Below are 21,232 nucleotides of genomic sequence, written 5' to 3'. Positions count from 1 at the left end.
ATCTTGTGATTCCTAGACTTAGACATATATCATCAAGACAATCTTGATAATGGTATCGGAAAACCATATTATGTTCAAACATTGAATCACTGTGTAGTTGTAGCAAGCAATCTCTCAATTAATTGAAATCAAGACTACGTCAAAGATGGTTTCTTCAAAGTTAACCTATCTCTTCGATTGTGGTCACCTTAAGCTACTAATTGGCTTTGTAGGTTTCTATACTTAGGGTTAAATGTTAAATACCATTTCCTTGAGTGTAAATCAAACATACGCTCAACATAGTCCCAAGGATCTCTCCTTAATTCCTTTAAATTAAGGAGGTGTAACTCTATGACTAGTCATTACGTTCAAACCATTCAACTGAGATGATATTTTTTTTTTTTTTATCCTTATTGATCTTCTTGGAGCTTGTGGTGTAGGATCTAGGTTTTAAAATTTGTTGAGCCACTTATACCTCAAGGACATATTCCTTGAGTTCTATCTCTTGTTCATTTGCTCTTTCTAAGGCAAATCCTATTTGGAGGACTATAATGAACTACCCAACAAACAACCTTTGTTAGTAGGTCTATAAATATGATATCCATAGAATTATTTATCCCACAAGTGTACTTGCAACACACATTGCTCTTAGAACATATGCAAGTCTATTGACATATGTTTGACAATGCCAAATCTTAACTTAATTCAGACTTGCTTTCTTTCCAACTAAAAGTGTTTGATGACCACTCATGTGTTTGATGCCCTATATAAAGATGGCATAATGATAATGGAAGATATTTGAGTTCTTATCTTTTCTTTCTTATTCTCTGTACTTTATTTCTCACATGTAATCAACACACTTTAGGAATAATTCCTTCATCTTTTGAATTTTTTGTTCTTTTATCTATGATACTAGTTGATTCGGATGGGATATGAATCTTTGCAGGTGTATTTGCAGCAGGTATATGTTATTTGTCACTCTTGCTATATTGGTAAATGCCCACGACCATCCCTCATCATTTCCACCCAATAACTGACGAGATTTGATCTCGGTTTCGTGAAGTTTGCACTGATGGGGCTTCGTGGGTGCACGACGACGATTGGCTATTTTTTAAGGGTATTTCGTCGACCACCAGCATTAAACATCTCTTGAACCCAAGAACAAAGCCCAAACAAGTCTGGGGGTGGTGAAGCTATGAATTCGACGAATTGAAGAACACCCACTTTAGGGTTTTCGATGGATTAAGGCCATTTTCAAGTGTTTCTTGGCCGAATTGGACTTCGGCCCAAGTATGAAAAATGTTTCTCTCATTGAACTCTACATGTCTATAAAATTTGGTGAATTTTGGAGTTGGTCAATTCATGGTTTTCGTTCACCAAAAATCGCCATCTACGGTGGCGCGTGGCCAGAGGGCTGATTTTTTCTTTTTAAGCTAATTTCAATATTCTGAGTTAATATTTGATTTTTTTTTATGTGATTCGATCGTGGGGATGTAGTTTCATTTTTATCGGCCACTTGAATATTTTTATTAAATGGTTTAAATTTGACGACGAACTACGAATGGCTTGATCCCATTTAAGGGTACGTAGGCAATTTAACAAGAAGGTTAGATGCAGTCATAAAATGATCGAATTCAATTTATTGTGGTTAATAGAGTATTGATTAACCATGACTTTATTTTTGGCCTATCACTGAGAATCGTTTCCGAATAAATTTTGGGTCGTTACATAGTTGGGGTTAAGCTACTTAATCATGTGGGCATGTGAATGTACAACAAAGGATCTCTAACCTTCAAACCCTTGAGAAGAATACTCTATGATATGATTGAGAAACTCTAGCCAAAGTACGAATGAGATTTAGGAAGTTGATCCAAATCACATTCAAGGTAATCATATAGACAAGAGAGTCACATTTAATAGTAGACATGAATAAGCTATCAACCAAACAATGTGATTAAGAATGATGATTTAGAGAATGACAGTATTGTATTGTAATCCCCACCTGAATATGTTCTCCAACTTCTATGATTAGCTTGGGTAGCCATGACATAATACTGTGTGTCACTTATGGTTCTTGGAAGCCCTGAAGATGAACAATCACTAAAGGGAAATTGAAAGTTTCAATTCACAATTGATTAGTAAGAGTTTTAATCGTCATATGCCTCACTTAAAGGAACCTAATAGATTGCACACCATGTAAGGTAATGATTGAAGGGTATAACAAAGTTAAGTAAGGACAATTAAATAATTTACTTATATATGGTAAAGATAATATGTTAATTAGGCTTTAAGTTAATTTCGGCTTTGGGCCCAAATGGGTTTTAGTCCATGAGGACCATTGAGTTTAAGTTGTATGACAACTAAAAATTAAATGAAAATTAACCCTAAAACAATCTCAAAACCGTCCATGCTAGAGGGAGTGTGATGGTGGGCTTATTACAAGTTTGCCACTCACTTGAAAAGAGGTATAAAAGTAACATGATAGCTTTAATCCCTTTAGATTTCTTTGAGGAAAGATGAGAGAAAACAAACTTTCTCTCTTTAGGAGGCCAGCCATGTAGGAGGAGGATATTAGCATCTTCCTCCTATATAACTCTTCTTCTTTCTCAATCATCCTTGGTGTTGAAACTTAGAGGCCTCCAACTTTGTGGCTTTTGGAGAATCCATTCAAGCATCCAAATCCAAGAATCCAAGGAGGCAACATGATGAAGATTAACACTATGGAGTTCAACTCAAGAAGAGGAGTGAAGACCCTCTAATAAGTGATTAGCCTTGCTTATGCAAAGAGGAACTTTAAATGTATAAAGAAGTCTCAACTCTTTCTCTTTGAATTTGAATTGAGCCTTGGTTCACAACTTTGAATTTTATGGGTAAAATTTTGTTTTTGAGTGCATATGCTTTAACTTCCGCCATTTAATTCTTAAATGTTATATGTATGTTGCTCAAGTAAACTTAGTTATACAATATTTCCTTCACCACACTCACTGCATACGACTATTTGGCTAGGTGTGAGCTAAAAATGTTAACCTCTCAAAAAGCCGTTGATATTGTTCCTTATTGGTTGGTATTTGATCTTCATGCTCACACAACTTGTGATTCATCTATATTGGTGTGTCAACAAGTTTAAAAGCAAACATGTCAGTTTTTGTCAACATATCCATTAAACACTCAGATAGGAAGTAAGAGGTTTTTGGTTCAATTCTCGCAAAAAATGAATTTGATATTTCTAACACATGATAAGGTTTAGCTTACTACTTCATCCAATATCATTTGTTAAAAAAAATGAAGTGAAAAATTTGATCTTCAAGTCGTCCGGTGGTAAAAATTCTCTTTTGGCCTTCATGCCGACTTTATATTCTTCATTTTTCAATCATTCCAAAAATATTACATTCTTCACAACCACTTAGTATTCCGAATATTCAGCCACGTGTCACAACCACCCAATCAAATCTCGCCGGCGGAATAACATCTGTTAACAAAAACGACGTCTCCAATTTCTCTATGTACAACCCATTCCGAATTCGCACAATACCACAGAATCGTTAACGGATGAAAACGACATGATATTCCAAAATACGACATTCATCACGATTCTCTCCGGGAAGCACTCCTCCAAAATCCCGCACCGTGAAATCGGTCCGACATCTCCTTCTCCAACAAATCAGTGGCCTCCGTTTCGGCATCGCTCTTCTTCTCTCCGTCGTTGTCGGTACAGCTGTTTGCTCTTTTTTCGTCAACATCGTCGCCACCGACCGCGAGCCGTTTGCTCTTCTGAACCGCGCACCACCGCTTCTTCGTGTGGGCTCAGGCCCTTATGCACAGCCCTTTCGGGACCTTATACACCGTCAATATCACCAAATTCATCACAGTGCACGAACAGTAACAACATACCAGCGCGCACTTGGCTGCTGTGCCGCCGGCGACTTCTCCGACTCGCCGCTTCTCCCGAGGCGGCGGTCGAGTCAACATTGGAGATTGAAACAGAGGGTCCCGGGTCATTGCGAGTGAAAAGCACACGTCAAAACAGAGACTGGAACGATTGGGAAAGAAAATTGTTGGAATTAGGGATCAATGAAGAATTGGAATTTGGGGTGGCAGAGATCGGGATCTTTGTGGATTCATGGTGCTTCTGCTTTATGGGGAAGATTTTTCCCACAAAGCTACAGAATCCAGACCCAAAATGATAAAGAGAGAGAAAGAGAGAGAGAAATGGAGGGGATTGGGTAGCGAAAGTTTCAGAAGAAAAACGGAAAGGCGGTGGAGAGAATAGATATGGCTTTGGTTTGGGTTGGAAGATATGAAGGATAAGAAAACTGACGGGTCTCCATGGAATGCGCGGCAGCCACCAGAACCACTCCACGCGAACACGATGAGTCAGACTGATCGAGAGTGGAAACGGAGATAGATGGGACATTAGACTAACAGCCTTTAACGAGTTTTTTTTTTTTTTTTTCTTTTTTAAAAATAAGGACATACGGTCGCCAGCCATTGTTATCCATCCTTTTTAATTGCTGGGAAAACTCACAAAGGCATTTCAGCCTCCCTTAATCACAAATCTAGCTTTCACACCAACAACGAGTTTCGAACCCGAAACCTCCAGATTTTAGTTTGAAGAAAGTCTCAGCTTATGGTTAGCCTTTAACGAGTTTTCATAAGACCCCTCGTGTTTAAGAAATTACACTAACATCTTTTGAGGTTTTCATCTAAAAAAAAAAAAGTTCTTCAACACAATTACCCTTAAAATTAGTTACACTTGAAAAATACATAAATAAACTTTTATAAAGGAATAGAAAACAGTAATAAAAAATAAACTAAAATAAAAACTCTAGCAACCAACCATCTCATTCTCAATAAAGCACCCATCTCCCTACTTCTATGCCATGGCTTCCGGCAAACCTAGTTCCTTTTATTTCACACCTGCAACTTTATCCATAATTGGGTCTCTCTCTCCCAAGCTCCCTCTCTCGTCCGTCTGTCCCTCCCTCCCTCCTAGGTACACGTCCAATATTGAAATTGATATCCCCTTATTGATTTTCAATAAAAAAAGAAATTTTTATTAACACTTCAAAAATCTCATTTTACACTCTTCACAAGTGTATTTTTCTTTCTAATTATAGAAAGTTTGGAGTGCCAAATGAGATTTTAGGAGTGCTAATAACAATTCCCATAAAAAAATTGTAGCATTTTACGTTTACTATTTTTGCATCAACACTGTTATCAGTTGAAAGCCTATATTTTTTCATCATGTTACCATAACCAGGTTGAAAATAGACGAACGAACAAACGGATTATAAAACTAGAAATATTATTGAAAACGAACAATACAAATTTGCAGAAACGGCTAGATGATGCAAAGAGATTACATTGTGTCTGACTTACTTACTACTAAAGAACAAAGCTCTCTATTTATAATAAACCAACCATAATCTTTAATAAGCAAGGAAATGAAAACCTAACTGCAATGGGCTGAGCCTAGAATCCAAATAATAAAAATAAACAACTAGTTTTCCAACAAACCACACCTCCTGTGAAATGGACATCAATTGTAGTACAGACCCCAGGAAGGAAGCCATGGTGCTTGCTTTTCTTAAAAATTGCATAAAAAGTTTCGAAATACCAAAAAATATGACATTTTCTTAATCTTGGGGACAGAAATAAGATTTTTTTGAATATGCACACGGCATGCACAATAATCGAACAGAAATAGGATTTTTCTTACATGTTGAAATGACCAAATTGCCCTCGTATATAAATGGGTTATTTCCTCTTATTTTCTAATTTCTCTCTCTACTCTCTCTCTCTCTCTCTCTCCCCCTCCCTCTCTCTACTTTTTTCTAAAATCCATAAGACAACCAAAGTTTGTTTCTTTGTAACCCAGTCGGAAGATTTGATTTATTTGGAGATTGTTTGTGTTTGCTGAGTGGCCCTTTTGGGAAATGAACACATTTATGTGCTTGCAGTTGCAAATTGGGGATTTCTTCCTCAAATCATCATCTTTTTCCTCAAATTCGAAATCCCATTCAAAACCCATCTGGGTCAAAATCAATCTACAGTTTAAAAAAATTTCAGACGTCGAAGAAAATCCATTATGAAAAACTAAAGACACCATTTTTTTGTGCTACAATCTCTCTCTCTCTCCTCTGCCGATGGATGCCTTCTCCTTCTAAGTTCGAATAAAATCCCAAATTTGTTATCTTTATCAATACGTGCAGCGACATCAGTTTTGTTGTGGACATGCATCATGCAATTAACAGCATTGAGGGATATATGGGGTCTCAGATTCCAGACCCTTAGAGATCTATAATTAACAAATCTTTGACCTGAGCCTAGATTCTTGATATCCCATTAAAAATCATCTATTTTCAGTGACATGCACATAGGGATGGGCAATGGTTATGGCAGGTGGGTAACCACAGTTATTTACCCATAACCGTTTAAGCCTATACTCGCATAACCGTTTACCCATTGGGTAATTGCATAAACAGTTATACTCATACCCATAACCGTTTATAAATGGTTAACCATATCCATAACTGCCTACTCATTTACCCGTTTATCCTTTTTTACTCATTTACCCTTTTTTTACCCGTCTACACGTTTTTTACCCATTTATAGGTACATTTAACATGCATTTCCGTATTTCAATCTTTTGAGTCCTCAGACCATTCTAATAATTGAAATTATAGTTTATGGACGATTTTTTTAGCTGTTACCAATGAGCATAATATAATAAATTTGCTAAGAATTGATTTGTTTACTAGATCAATGAATGATATTTTTAACAAATTTGCTAAGAATTAAGGAGAAATATCAACACAAGGGCATATGTCATGCCCCGGACCCGGAGTCAGTGGAAAAATTCAAACCCGAGTCTGAAACGCGAACTAAAAACTAAATAAATTAAATTAAAACTGAAACGGGGTGGAAAATAAAATTCTTCTTGAAATTTCCCTTGAAATATTAGAAGATGGTTTCCAAACTGGGTTTGATCAAATCAATCAAGGAATTCAAAATATTCAGGAAACACTAAAAAATCTGGAGCGGCAAATTGGGCAGCTTGCATATCAATTGGCAGAGCAAGACAATGATTGAGATGGGGAAAAACCTACGATACTAGGATGGAAGAACCCCAATTCGATGACTCACACCCAAAGAAGGAATTAGCACTTGTTGATCTAGAAATTTACACTGAACTTAATTCTACCCAAGTCAATATGCCTTACATACCCAATCCCAAGACTGCAAAGCAACCCACTGAGCTGAATGAATGTATTGAAACTGACGAGTTGGACAGGGCTGTTCACAACAAATCAGATTCTGGAAAATCACATGGTCATCCTGCACAGCCTATTAAACCTAAAGAAATTCATGGAAAATTCTTCGTCAAGAAATTCGACTAGTACAAAAATTATGGGTGTTAAATACAAAGTTTAAGTTTGTTTGATGGAGACACAAGCATCACTGGGAAGGAACTTATTTGACGTTAACTAAAGCGCTTATTGGGAGGAACCCAATTTTTCTAACTTTTTCTTTTTTTTTCTTTTTTTTGTTTAATTTTTTTCTCTGCTTTATTCTTATCTCACACACACATACACAAAACCTGACAATGATGTGTTATCAATGGATGGGCAATGAAGACTTGAAGAGGCTTTTATGCAAGGCAGACAAGACCTGACAGAATAGGGTCACACTGAGTGCGTATATGAGACGTTTAAATAGAATTCAAGCTTTTCAAGGTCATGACACACTCCGCAAGGATTTGGTTGAGCATATATGGCGTCAAGAAGAAGAACGTTGATGATGGATAATCTTAAGTGTATTAATGTGTTAGTATTGGTGTATTAATGTGCTATGTTGGTGTACTAATGTGTTCTTGTGTTAAATTTAAGTGTGTTATGTTGTTATTTTATGTAATAATTTTAAGTGTATTATGTTGATATTTTCTAGTAATAAATTGAAGTGTCTTCTTGTGACAAGTCTTTTGTCTAGTATGTTGTCAAAATTATTGAAAGCCGTTTGAATTATTGAAGACATCTATTGTACATCAATGTGCAACAATAAGTACAATAATTATTGAATACATCTAGATTAATAGAAACAATAATTAATAAGCCATAAATTTAATACACACGATAATTATTCAAACGGCCTTTAATAATTTTGACAACGTCATGGACAAAAGACTTGTCACAAGAAGACGCTTCGATTTATTATACCAACATAGTACACTTAAAATTGTTACATAAAATAACAACGTAGCATACTTAAATTTAACACAAGAACACATTAGTACACCAACATAGCACATTAATACACCAACACTAACACATTAATACACTTAAGATTATCCATCATCAACGTTCTCCTTCTCAACGCCATATATGCTCAACCAAATCTTTGTGGTGTGTCATGACCTTGAGGAGTTTGAATTCTATTTAAATGTCTCATATACTCACTCAGTGTGACCCTATCCCATCGGACCAACACATGCATGAGGTTTCACATATTTGCACCATTAAATGCTAATGGACCATAAAATTTTCAGATAGAATAAGGATTCTTACTTTTCAGTGAGGGTTGGGGCTGTGATTTTAAAGGTTTTAGAGATGAGCGGAGAAGAGCAATGGGGATTAGGGTTTGATATACTCATTAGCTCCAGAAGAAACGATGAGGAAGTAAGAGAGAGAGTGCCCTTGGCGCTAGGCTCGAGGTTATGAGCTCTCAACGGCTAAGGGTTAGGTTGGAAATGAAGAATGATGTTGTTACGTCCGCTTGTCACACAAGTGCTCCTGCACGTGCAAAGCCCAACACCTCTGACTCATGCTCCCAGGTCACGAGTTCGATCCCAGTGCCTGCCAAATTTGTGCCTTATTTTTTTGTTTTGTTTCCAGTGCCTTTCCCCAGCTCTAAGTCTTGTCTTCAAACCCAGGTGTGTCCATTCCCTTTATTTTTTTAGTTTTTGTTTTGTTTCTTATTTTGTATTCTGTTTTATTTTATGTTTTATTTCTTTATTTGTGTCGTATTCTTTCTAGTCAAGTTAAAATTTATGTATTATTTTTGTTTTATTTTCCACATCTTGAGGATAATGTGTGATTAAGTTTAGGGGTGGGAAATAAGAAAATTTTGGTTTTAATTTTTTGTCAATCAAAATTTTTTGTTTTTATGTTAATATCCATAACTTATTTTAAACGTTAAAACAAACGGACATGGTGAAGATTAATCCCATGGTAGAGCCTTTTCTATTTATCGATGTTTAGGCACTAATTCATGAGTTATACTTTGAAAATTTGCATGTTAGATATACGTTTTATATTGGAGGTTCCAAGTAGGATATACATTAGGAAAACCTAACCTTCAAAATATGCATGTGTAAGTCATAAGTAATTACAAAAACTACGTAGAATTGTTAAGGTGACAGCGGAACCCTAGTACTTAAATAGATTTTCAAACTATTTTCTTTTGTTTTCTTTACTTTCCCAATTTATTTAATTGTTTTTAATTAAATTAGTTTTTTTATATTTTAGGTCATTAAATCAACCTTTTTTAAATTTTTTTTTCAAATAATTAATTAAGATTTTTTTTTAACATAAATTATTCATTCAATCCCTGTGGAAAACGACCTTACTTGAGCTACTAAACTACGATAACCTTGTACTCTTGCAAGTTTTTTTAAGTGTTTTTATCCCTACTTTGGCAGGTGGTAAAAATTCCATCAAGAGTTTATGTCAATTTGGATGGAATCTATGGAAAAACTAACGGTAGGGAAGAAATCAGCCAAAAAAAAAAAATTAAATCCTTAATTTTCCAAGTAAAAAGTTTAAGAGAAAATCGAAAGCTAAGTGAAAATTAAGGAGGAAATTGGCAGTTTACTCTTACGTTTCTCGCCTTAACTGCTTGTTGGCTATTGGTACTTTGCCGCATCATCTCGCACTTTACAAAAGGTTTGGGACTGGGAGTCTTGGAAAAGACTTTGTTGTATTTAAAAGTTTACATGACACGACTACATTACTAACGTGATTGAGTTAATCCCACGCGAAATAGAAATTTATATATGACATTGCATATTTGACACAAATGAATTTACTATTTGTAAAATTGGCATATAACTAATTATTATTGTTATTTTATAAACAAAACACGTGATTAAGAATGTATAACATATTGGCCCCAGTTCGACTCGACCCATAAAAAACATTGCCAAATTTTCATTTCCTCTACCATACAGGTTAGCTCCACTCTAGATCAATGCGCTTGTCTAATGGAATAAATCTTGAGCGCCAACATCACACACTTTTGTCGCGAGACTTTCGTTGAACAGTATGTTTGTCAACCTGGTACCTCTATGAATTATCGAAAGTGATTCACACATTCCGTTTTACTTTTCACGTACTTTTGTTAATTTTTGTCTATTAATCTTCTTTAATTCATACAATCCAATAGTCGGAAATTGAGAAGGGTGTGTGAAAAGTAAAAATGATTGTGTGGATAGCACCACCCTTATCGAAACAATGGCACTCCAACAACTTCTGTGGCTATCCGTAGACGAATTTCCAAAACAATGTCTTCGACCGTGCAAGAAATGGTTTCGGAAGATGATAATTTGTGTCATTAGAAATGACGAGCAAATCATCGTTGTAGTAACAGCCCCTTGGTGTACCAAAATAATTGTGCTTATTCAATATATTAACGCTCAAAACTTGGAAGGTCAACAAAGATCAGTATGATCAACTCTTGATGGGGCTTGAGATAAAAGGCTAAGTTGAGGCTTGAGATAAAAGGCTAAGCGGTACACGATACAGTTTAAGTGGTTCGCCCTCAAAACTGCGCTATGTCTACTGTAGTGATCTGTATATGTTTGATGTGGATTTGTTGATCCTAAAAATTACAAGACTTAGATGGAGCGCATGCTGAGCAACTATTGAGCTAACTACATCATTCTTGTGAATGCAGGCATGCCAACTCGGGATCGAGATTGGTCGGGTGAGTAGAATATATGTGGTGGTGGTGTCAAATGCGTTGCTGATTTCTACACTTAGCGACTACAGCTAGGGAAGGAACGCATCTCGACCTAGGGTTCTATAACCTGAAAACAAGGTAGCTAAATTCCCCACGAAGTTCAAGATCTTCTGCACCAGGTTCGGCAACTTCAACTATATTTTTTGGAATATAAGTGCGTCGAATTTGTATGGTTGTAAGAACAAAGATACTCAAAAAAGATGAGCGTCTTTATCATGAATGTTGTTAAGCCATATGAATGCCAAACTCGATCATAGAACACCTCACTTCCCTAGGAAAGCTAATAAAGTGGCCTTTTGGCAAAAAAATCAAAGATTCTCCATCGGTTGAGACTTAGATAATTGACCCAACTAGACGTAGTGTTGTTTCACTATACTAAAGGTGCTCCCAGACAAATTAGTTCTATGGTCTGGTGATGTACACCCAATCTGAATATGTTGCCGTTTGCCAACCCAATGATGTTCCAACGAACCGAATATGTGCTAACAAAGAGGTTAGGAGAATTCGTATTTTTCTCAAGGTTGTGAGAAAGTTTTTTACAAGATTTATTTTACGCACGGGAGAGACTAATTAAAGATGTATTTTACAGGTTCATTGACAAAATCACTGATAAAACAAATGTTTTTCACTCTTGCTGTTGAAGTTTGAACACTCTAATTTGGAAGATGGACTGACTTAACAAGAAAAACAACAAAAATTGAAATGAAGCAGTAGACAATATTGTTGGCTCATACAAAACAGAAAAGAGGAGTGATTCCTAATTACAAGTGTAACAGTCAAAGCATCTTTTTGTTGAAGTGGTTTTCCATCGGGTTTCAACTGACAGTTGAATTGGCCTCACCTAGCAGCAATGACTTTGCCTCTACAACATATTTCCTAACACTCTGAAGCTCTTCCGCCATCTTTTCTGATAACAAGCATGGATGAGACCTCGTGTCCAACAACTGCATTGTCTTCCCAGCCGCTAAAACCCTTTCTTTGCGCAGCTTTTCCAACTTTCGTAATTCAGTCTGCAAATCTTCCTCCAAAATCTTTGACTCTGCCTCCTTCAATTCCGATTCAAACAAATGCTGCTGGTACTCAATAACCAGGCTTTCAATTTCAGTAATTCCGTTATCACTTACTTCCAACAGCATTTCTTTCTCCTTCATTACATTCTCGAGTGCAAGTTCCATCTCTCCCACTGACTTCACAGCTTTCTGCATCTCCACTTGTACAGCTACCAGCTCACTATCTACCTTCCCAAACTTCCGGTTCAGATCCTCAAGTTCCCTTCTCGTGACTCCAATATTTTCTCGACATAGTTTCATCTCTGTCTGTAGTTTAGTTTTCTCTTCCGCGGACTTCAGTAACTCGGTAGCTTTACCTCCCAAATGCCAATTTTTCTGTGAGGGGTCTGTCTTGTCAACATTATCTATCGCAAACAGAACCTGTTCATTCTCTTGTTTTTTATTTTCATCATCCAGCTTTGACTTGAGGCATGCAAGACTTTTCTTTAGTTCGACCTCAGATTGTTGCATTTTCGTCTGTTCAGCAGCTATTTCATCCTTTTGTGTTTGTAGGAAGACCAATTCCCTGTTCTTTTGGTCCAAATAAGATGTTGAAGCTGCTACCCTTGCTCTTGCCCGAGCTTCTCGCTGCTCAAAGTAAACAACTGAGGAAGAAAAGCTAGATAGGGAGTACTTGAGAGCTGACAACTTTTTGTCAATTAGAGTGCTGTTTTCTTTCAGTTTTTCAGAGAGGAGTTCATAGGATTCAAAAAGCTGCTGCTTGACCTGAATTTCACTTTCCGTTGCTTCAATTTCTCTTGACAGTTTGCCAACCTCTAAAATTAATTTCTCCATGCAACCAAATACAGCAACTGTTTTTGCAGAATCTAGAAGTTGCTCATCTGCTCTTTCCAGATTCATTCTGGCCAAATTGAGATCTTCTGAAAGCTTTACTGTGGTGAGATCTGACATGTCCAGTTCCATGTCAGACGCAATTCCAACATCAGCCTCATTTCCTGAACCCCCCTCAGTGTTAACGGTACATAGACCGGCCATATCAAGCACAGATTTTGAGCCACCACTTGCTTCAATATCTGCTTTCACTTCGTCAGATATATGGCTGAACCCAGTTTGCACATTCGATCCACATAAACCAAATTCCTCCACTGGGACTGGTCCTCCATCAGAACCAGAAAGACCATTATCGCCAATAAAATTCTTTCCCTCCGGAGACATAGGAGATGCACCTCCATCAGAAGCAAGCACATCCACAAGCTTCTTTAGGGAATCAAATTCTCCTTTAGCTTTAACTTTTTCCTGTCCACCAGATGCAAGCACCCTTTTGAGTTCATCCCTCTCTTGCATGGCTCTTTCATACAAACCCATTAGTTTCTCGTTCTCTTCATGCAAATCCGCAAGTTGATGCTCTAAATTCTCAACCACTTTATTCATCTCAGCCTCCTTTTCTTTGGCAAGTTCTACAAAACCACCACCATTACTGTGGCGTTTGGTGCCATCATGAGCACATTCAGATTTGTTAGTATTTCTGTAACTAGTCTCTGAAGTCGCCCCTTCATATAATTCAATGAGTTTATTGTTATCTTCAATCAAAACCTTAAGCTTCATACGCAGTTCATCGTTTTCTTTGGACAGGATTATTGCTGTTTCATGAGCTTCAGCTTCTCTTTGACTTGCAGCACCAATGGCATCGACCATTGTCTTCAGTTCCAATTGATCACTGAAGTTCATAATCGGCACATCAGCTGAGGATGAAGGAAGCTCAACTTGATGTGTGTTTTCTTTCATTGGTCTCGACGATCTCTCTTCTTCAAGTTTTGTCATCAAATCATTGATATTCCTGCAATGTTAAGCCACTTGTTATAGAGTAGAAACCTAATCTCATTACACTAAAAAATTAACACCCAAGGATTTGCAGAATATTTCACAAAAAAGTAAAACCTCGCAAGAGAAAACTACTAAACTATCACCTTTCCAAAGTCTCTTTCTCTTCAAGGCAGAGGTCTAGTTTCTTTTGGAGTGTGTCCATTTCTGACTGGTTGTGAATGGCCTGCCATGAACAATTTATCATCAAATATGAAACCACTTCTATCGGAAATAAAGCTCAAAATGTTTTTTATATGTTTTACCTGCATACGGAGAAATTCATTCTCCTCCTTAATTGAAGACTGCCAAGGTGATGCTTGTTCCTGTTCACATAGATGTAAAAGAAAAAGAAACATCAAATAAGAGAAAAAGCAACGAACACGAAAATAAAAGCAGAGAGGGTACAATATGGCGCAACTTGAATTCCAATCCAACCTCTTTTAGCGTGACACTCAATCACTCAAGCACCTCCAATCCAAAAATTCAAAATTTAAAAAGAAAATATATAGTATTTCGTTGAATTTGGGACACAAACATGACCATTTCTTCAGGAACTATAAATCTTAATTGAAAGTTAATGTAGTTTAATGCTCTTCGAACAACATGATGCAGATGCAAGATGATTAGATGTTAAAATTAGGTCATAGTAAAAAATTAATTTGATGTCAGACATTGCTCACCATGTCGCTGATGTTACTTTCCAGTTCAACAAGTTATTGAGACAAACAACTCTCACATTAAGGTATCTCACATTTGGTATGTAAAAAATACAACTCGGAAACTAATCATTTAAAAGCAATAAGAGATTAAGCTTCATTGGAAAAGTAGGAAATAGGTTGCAGCTCACCTGATTGGAAATCAGCATATTATCATCATTTTGACCTTCCATCACCACATCTTGGTTTGTATCCTACAGTATAAATGATTTGAAAATATGTTAATATAAATTCCTTTGTCAACCTTCAAACTTTAAAAAAAAAAGAACTGCATGGAATACCTGAACTGTTGAGGGCTCTGACTCATGCATGAGTTTCCAGTCGAGAGCTTCTAATAACTGCATGTATGCAAGAAGAATGTTCATACAGTGGAAAAGACAAAGGAGAAATTATTAAAGCCAAACAATTGCACACTAGGCGATTTCTTTACCTTGTTTTGTAACACCATGATCTGTTCATTCATTATATCTCGTTCACCTTCCTCGTAAAATGACTTCAACCTATCAAAATGTAAATAAGCAATAAAAAAATGGCACCAGTAAATTTTAGAGAAATTATTCAACATATAAGACTAATAGAACAAAAATCAACAAAGTAATTAATATAGCATTTAAATGTAAAAATGGATGATGTAAGTGAACGAGGGTTTCTGAAACTGATACATTTTTAAGCTCTTTAGATAGAATCAAGATGATTTTACATCAATTTAAGACCCTGAAAAATAGTGTGTCTTGATTGGTTCCACAACCGTAGGAGACCAGCTGGAAGAACTGTATCTTATGATAAAAGATGGCTCGCATGGCTTAATAAGAACAAAGAGATACCTTCTGATTTCCTCCTTCAGCCGCAAATTTTCCATTGCGAACCTGGTCACTTCTTGGTTACGATCAACTTGGGCTCGTAGGACCTCAATTTCTTTCAAATACTCCTCCTTTTCTTTTAGTAAGTGTGTCTCGGCTGAGATCTTTCCACAGGAAACCGCTTCCAACCTTTTTATTCCAGCTTCTCGAAACCGTAGCCTCATCTTCAGTCCTTGTATTTCATCCTCTCTTTGTTTGGCCTGGTTCACCACCAGTATTTATTTCAGTTATAAAATTTGAATCTTTAATAACTGAAGATAGTTAAATTTGATATATTGGCCAAAACTAAACAAAACTAAAACATAATGGCTTGACTGTACAAGCCATATCCAAAATCAGTTTACGATATGGAATTATAAATCATGACAAATCGAAAAATCTTTTTGTGAAATAACCAAGGAATCTGAAACTTCAATACATAAGGAACTCTAAAATATAACAAGGGACAATATTTTCAGCATACCAGCTGCAAAGCTGCCTGGCTTTCCGCAGCCAACGTCTGCAATGCAATGTCTTTGTCCTTTTCCCTCCTGAAAGCCCCAACAAGGGCAACTTCATAGTCTTTTTTCTGAAAATCCAATGAATTTATTTATTAAGAAATTTTAAAAGACACACTTTCAAATTTTTAACTATACAAGTCGTAAAGAAACGCACAAACCTGAGATGTCCTCTTTCCAGAAGTGAATGGACTAAATGATCCATTAGGTCCTTCCCACTTAAAAGATCCTGGAGATCCTGGAAAGCTCACAGCTAACATATCATTGTTCTGATTTCCTGTTCCTCCATTGACCAGTCCTCGCAAGTGGGATACTTCTTTCTGAGAATAAATGAAGGTATACTCGTTGTTATGATAGAAAGTGCTAACTGAGTAAAGTTTGTCTAGTTTGAATCTAGAAAGAAATGTTCCCCAAGGCACTAGGTGTTACTCAGGTGGCGGGAAGGGGCCTAGCGCCTAGGGGACTAAGCGGGGCCTAGTCGGTTTTTATTATCTTAATTAAATTTATTATATGACACAAATAAGTGTCTACTTATAATACATAATTGTATTGGGAAACATAAATTGCAACATAGAATGATGTATAAATTATAAAGTACTAGACATATTGAGAACATAGGGAACAAGCATATAATGTGTTCATCTAAGTATCCAACAAGTGTGTTACAATTTATTAAAAACATAAAATGTAACGCTAAACCATTTTCTAAAGAAAGAAAAAAAAGGTCAAAAACCGCCAGTCTACCTAGACCCATCTAGGCTCGCCTACGTGGGCACCTAACATAATCTTTCACGAGGCGGTGGCCAACCACCTAGCGCCTAGGCAGGGACTTTTAGAACACTGCTAGGAAGTGATTCTATTAAACAAGCTGCAAGATAGCCTTTCAGCGGTATCCTTAGTGTTCCATTACCTTATTCAAAATCAACATTCAGTGTAAAGTTACCTTAACATATTAATTATACCATGTTTATCAGTAGTTTTATGACGGCTCCTATTAAGGTGTTTGTGAAGCCATGCATTTTATAATGAATAAACCAGTAAAGCTATAATCCCCAACATAATCTTTCACGAAAGATATCGAAGCAAGAAAGGCAATAATTAGCAAACATAATCTATATGACAAAAATATTGGCAATGTGGTAGTCCCCAAACACAGAGAAGATCAAACATTATACCTTGAGTTGTTGAATTTGCACCCTCATGGCAATGACATCTCCAGATGCATCCTCATTCACAATTGCCTGAGTAAACATAGAACAATAACTGACATAAATCTTTTTTCCCACTTGGAGAAATAAAGTAGTACCAAAATTCTCAATGTTCAAATACCTGAAGAATGTAAATAATAAGTCATGTATTTTATGTTCTGCTCATCTAATTATTTACCAAAATGTTCAAAGCAGCAAAACGAATACTTAAGAATGTACATGCAGAAAAGAAAAGAAAAAAACTAATATACATTGTTCTTAATGAATTTAGCGCGCTGTGCAAACTTCAAAGTGCTCAGTGTCTCCAACGAACAGCTGCAAAAACCCACATAAGACACTAAACGTAATTGATTATGTCGTAAATAAACTTGAAAATGTAATGTACAACAACAAGAAATCTACAAGATCAAAATTAAAACATAAAACAGGGCTTCACAACCAATGACCCCTAGGAACTGCAAAACATAGTTAGCATAGATACATAACATAGCTTATGATTATATGGTATAAAAAGAAAGTAAAATGAGAGAAGTGTAAGAAAAAGAGATTTACTAACCAGCTAGCAGGGCTAATATTTGCTATTATAGTTGTCTTTGAATTCCCTCCTAAAGAATCCTGAAAAGGAAACAATATGAAGTTTTTTATGCTACACACATCCAGATTATACAAGAAATTCAGAATTTCAAACAACTAGGCTTACAACGCCCAAATTTGTAGCCCACAAATACATGATGTTATCAAACATATAATTCTTCACTATACTATTCTATAATACTAACCACATATATACACAAATGAGAACTAACTGAAATTGATAGCATTTTAAAATAATATCACAAGTTACCTGAAGCAAAAATGTAAGCTTTGAATCCCTGTATGGAACATGGAGTGACTTCCCATTGGACATGTTCACCAGATTCATAATCACAAGTCTGAAAATATAAAATGAATTTCAACAAAATGAATTTTTAATTTATTTAGCACTTGGCAACAACGATAACCAAATCTTTAGGATTTTTTTTAACCACAAAAGGCTAAAGATTAGAGAAAACATACCCCAATGTTGAAAGAGACTTGTTAATATTTGTTGCTTCCTTTAGACGCTCACCTTCAGCTCCAGAGCTCTTTTGCCTGCCATGAACACATAGACATATCAATAAACTGGACACTTATATTCACTGTGGGCACCGAATGAATGATGAAGTATTTCCGGTATGGATACTGGGAGCAATGCATAGATACGGTGAGTCATACTTCCCCAGAGATTCACACTTTATCAAAAAGAGCAAAGAACTTAGTAGAAACTAGCTTCTTACAGCATACATTTTATCATATCTCTTCCTTTCCCTTTTATTACTACATATAGAGGCAGGTTGAACACTCAATAACATCTTTCTATTTACCACCAACCCCTTTCCTTGTAAATAAAATTGAAGATTCACATTTACCTTTCAGATCCTGCTAAGTCAACAAGATTAAGCCGAGCAAAACGATGGTGAGCTACTCCTTGGCATTCCCTCTGATAACAAAAGATCAATTAAAATCTCAAACTAACCAAAACTTGGAAAAGAAAGAAGAAGAGTAAGCCAAAATATTGAACTTTTGTAAGGAAATGTAAATAGAAAACAGAGAATTCACTCACTTTACTCTCAATGATGCATGTAAATACACTATGAGACCGACTGCTAGCATGATTCATATTAGTAGCAGCTACCTTTCTGTTAGCTGCACCCTGTAACAAAATGAAGTTTGGTAAATAATGCAAATTCACTGCAGAAAAGTAAGTGCCCACAAATTCGGCATGAGATAAAGACAAACTTTTCTATCAATCAAAATACAACATTAAAGATTCACAGAATGACTGGAAAGCACTATTATACAAATTACTAATTCAAATGTTTAAAGCTTAAATGATATAAGAACATTGAGAAGAGGTCTTATATACTTGAATAAGTTGTTGGATAACATCTCGGGCACTTGTCACTTCAACCTCTTTGAGATTTTCCACATAAACTCCTTTCTTTATGTCTTCTCTGATCTGCAATATGCTCATGATATTCACAACGAAGTCATATATTATATTTTTATTGATACCGTAGAAACAGAAAACTCTCTGTTGTATGTGATCTTTACCTGCAAGTTGTTAGATGAAGGGTCCAAAAGGTCTAAAATTTGTTCGTTGTAGATTTCCAAAAAAGAACATTTACATATAAACTTTAATTTCTCATCTCGACCATCCTCTTTTTCCTGGTACACCACAATAAACAAAGAAGGATGCATTAGTATCTTGTAATGAATATTAAACATACATAAGAATCAATGTGCAAGTCCCATCTAACTGTCAGCTTTGAATAGTACTAAATGGTGGAAAGTAAGTCATGTAGCCAACCTTATACTCATGCTAGATTAAAGATGACTGTTTTTTGAGTTAGGTGGATTTCTTAATTTGATACTGAAAAATTGCTGGGACCGATACTGAAAATTGCCCCATAAAAATGTTGCAGCATCAAAATTATACCACTAGTTCTACAAGTCACACACCTTTTGAATTCTCGAGAACAAGTATTCGAACACTCTAGGTGTCATCCCGCAATTGGCACTGTGCCTTCGGGTGCCTCCCTCAATATCTCCAAGCATTGTGTGGGTCTTCCCACTTCCAGTCTGCATAGACACAGTTAAAGTCATATGAAAACACATCCTCCAACCTCCAAATATACTTTCAAAGACAAACTAATCACCGAGAACATACGCACATAAACAAGAATAACTTTTATTATGGAAACAAAAAATGTTGAACCCTCACTTGGCCATAAGCAAACATGCAGCTATTATAGCCTATCATGCAGTTGTCCACCATCGGCAATCCGGCCACTTTGAACAATTGCTCCTGCATATGACAAACCTCAATAAAGCACACGCCCGATGAAAACAAAAGGCCGCAAAAATGAAGAAGCACAGCCAAATGATATAACTAACCTGGCTAACATTCTCATCTGCAACAATGTCAAAAGTAAACCGTGACTCTGGATGGCCAGTCCAAGTAATTGTCTGACAGCTCTCTTGTCGAACGCATTTGCCATAGCCTTGCACTGATACTTCAGCGCTGCTAAGCGGACGAACCCGAATAATAACCTAACCAAAACAAATTTACTCTAAGCGCTTCAATTCTAAAACAAAAGGCTAAAAATATGATTTCGAGATTTAGGAACCTCAAAACTACATCAAAACTAATACGAATCGGAGAAGCATATGAGATTATAAGCACAAATTAACCTGCATTTGGAAGAAATAAAATTAATTTCGAAAAAATTCCACAGAACTAATGTTTCTTTGTATAAGGTACCTGCACGTTGTGGTCCTTCCAAAAGGAAGGGTCTTCATGAAACTCGAAGCTTTGGTTTGAGGAAGTCGTAGCGGCACTGGCTTTTCCGTCGTCATCATCGTCGTCCCAGTCTCCGATGCTCCGTAGCACCGAGAAACTCTCTTTGGACGCGGATTTGTGGAGACTGGGAGTGCTCCGGACCGGGTCTGAAGAGTGGTCGTGGAACCCGAAGCGGGTCTTGATGGCGCTGGCGGTGTCCGATAAGAACGGCATTTCGGGTCGGAGCAAAGTGAGTGGTTCGGGTCAGGGAGTGGAGATGGAGGTGTTGGTGTGGGAGCAGAGGAGAGATGACCAGATTGGAGAAGTCGATTTGAATTTTGGGGGGGACGGGTTAGGGTGAAAGTGAATTTGAATTTGAATTTGAATTTGGGAGAGGCGATCGGACGGTAAATACTGGTTTTGATGGACGTTCTGGATGATCTCAGTTATACAAGTATTTGGACAGTTGAATTCTAGAATCAAAATGTTCACGAAGCCCATCGAGAGATTTTTGGTTTTATTCTCCCTAAAATTAAATCTGTGGTGAGATTTTATTTTTAAGTCAATCACTGTGGGGAAAAATGTTAGAATTTATAAATTGACAAACATTGATTTCCGTTATTTTAAAATTTCTTAGTAATCTTAAATTTCCATATCCAAAGAGAGTGTAAATTCATAGACTAAATTTCGTCAATTAGATTAACATGTTTATTTCTTTTTGG

The 21,232-nt window shown here is 36.5% G+C and overlaps 1 protein-coding gene across 1 annotated transcript; it reads right to left on the bottom strand.

The window, feature by feature from the left end:
* Positions 1-11,585: 11,585 nt before the first annotated feature.
* LOC137743410 (kinesin-like protein KIN-12E) lies at positions 11,586-20,835 on the bottom strand. The gene is made up of 22 exons (XM_068483294.1): positions 20,493-20,835; positions 20,126-20,281; positions 19,953-20,036; positions 19,691-19,810; positions 19,283-19,396; positions 19,095-19,187; positions 18,792-18,881; positions 18,598-18,668; positions 18,206-18,280; positions 17,994-18,081; positions 17,706-17,764; positions 17,401-17,464; positions 17,117-17,182; positions 16,103-16,261; positions 15,908-16,012; positions 15,409-15,644; positions 15,015-15,084; positions 14,866-14,922; positions 14,716-14,778; positions 14,132-14,191; positions 13,973-14,052; positions 11,586-13,842 (listed from the first exon to the last, which is right to left on the bottom strand). The coding sequence occupies exons 1-22, from the start codon at positions 20,742-20,744 to the stop codon at positions 11,811-11,813; spliced, it is 4,194 nt and encodes a 1,397-aa protein (XP_068339395.1). The 5' UTR covers positions 20,745-20,835; the 3' UTR covers positions 11,586-11,810.
* Positions 20,836-21,232: the final 397 nt, after the last annotated feature.

Source organism: Pyrus communis, chromosome 8 (genome assembly GCF_963583255.1).
Source record: "Pyrus communis chromosome 8, drPyrComm1.1, whole genome shotgun sequence".
Lineage (NCBI taxonomy): Eukaryota > Viridiplantae > Streptophyta > Magnoliopsida > Rosales > Rosaceae > Pyrus > Pyrus communis.
This window is presented reverse-complemented; position numbering and strand designations above follow the sequence as displayed.

Bases quoted from the DNA above. Each gene is read 5' to 3' on its own strand.
- LOC137743410 (XM_068483294.1), bottom strand. From the start codon at position 20,744: ATGCCGTTCTTATCGGACACCGCCAGCGCCATCAAGACCCGCTTCGGG. The intron at 16,262-17,116 runs GTATAATGTTTG...ATTTATTCTCAG, and splicing joins TGCAAATTCAACAACTCAAG to AAAGAAGTATCCCACTTGCG. The intron at 14,192-14,715 runs GTGAGCTGCAAC...CTATGTGAACAG, and splicing joins ATATGCTGATTTCCAATCAG to GAACAAGCATCACCTTGGCA.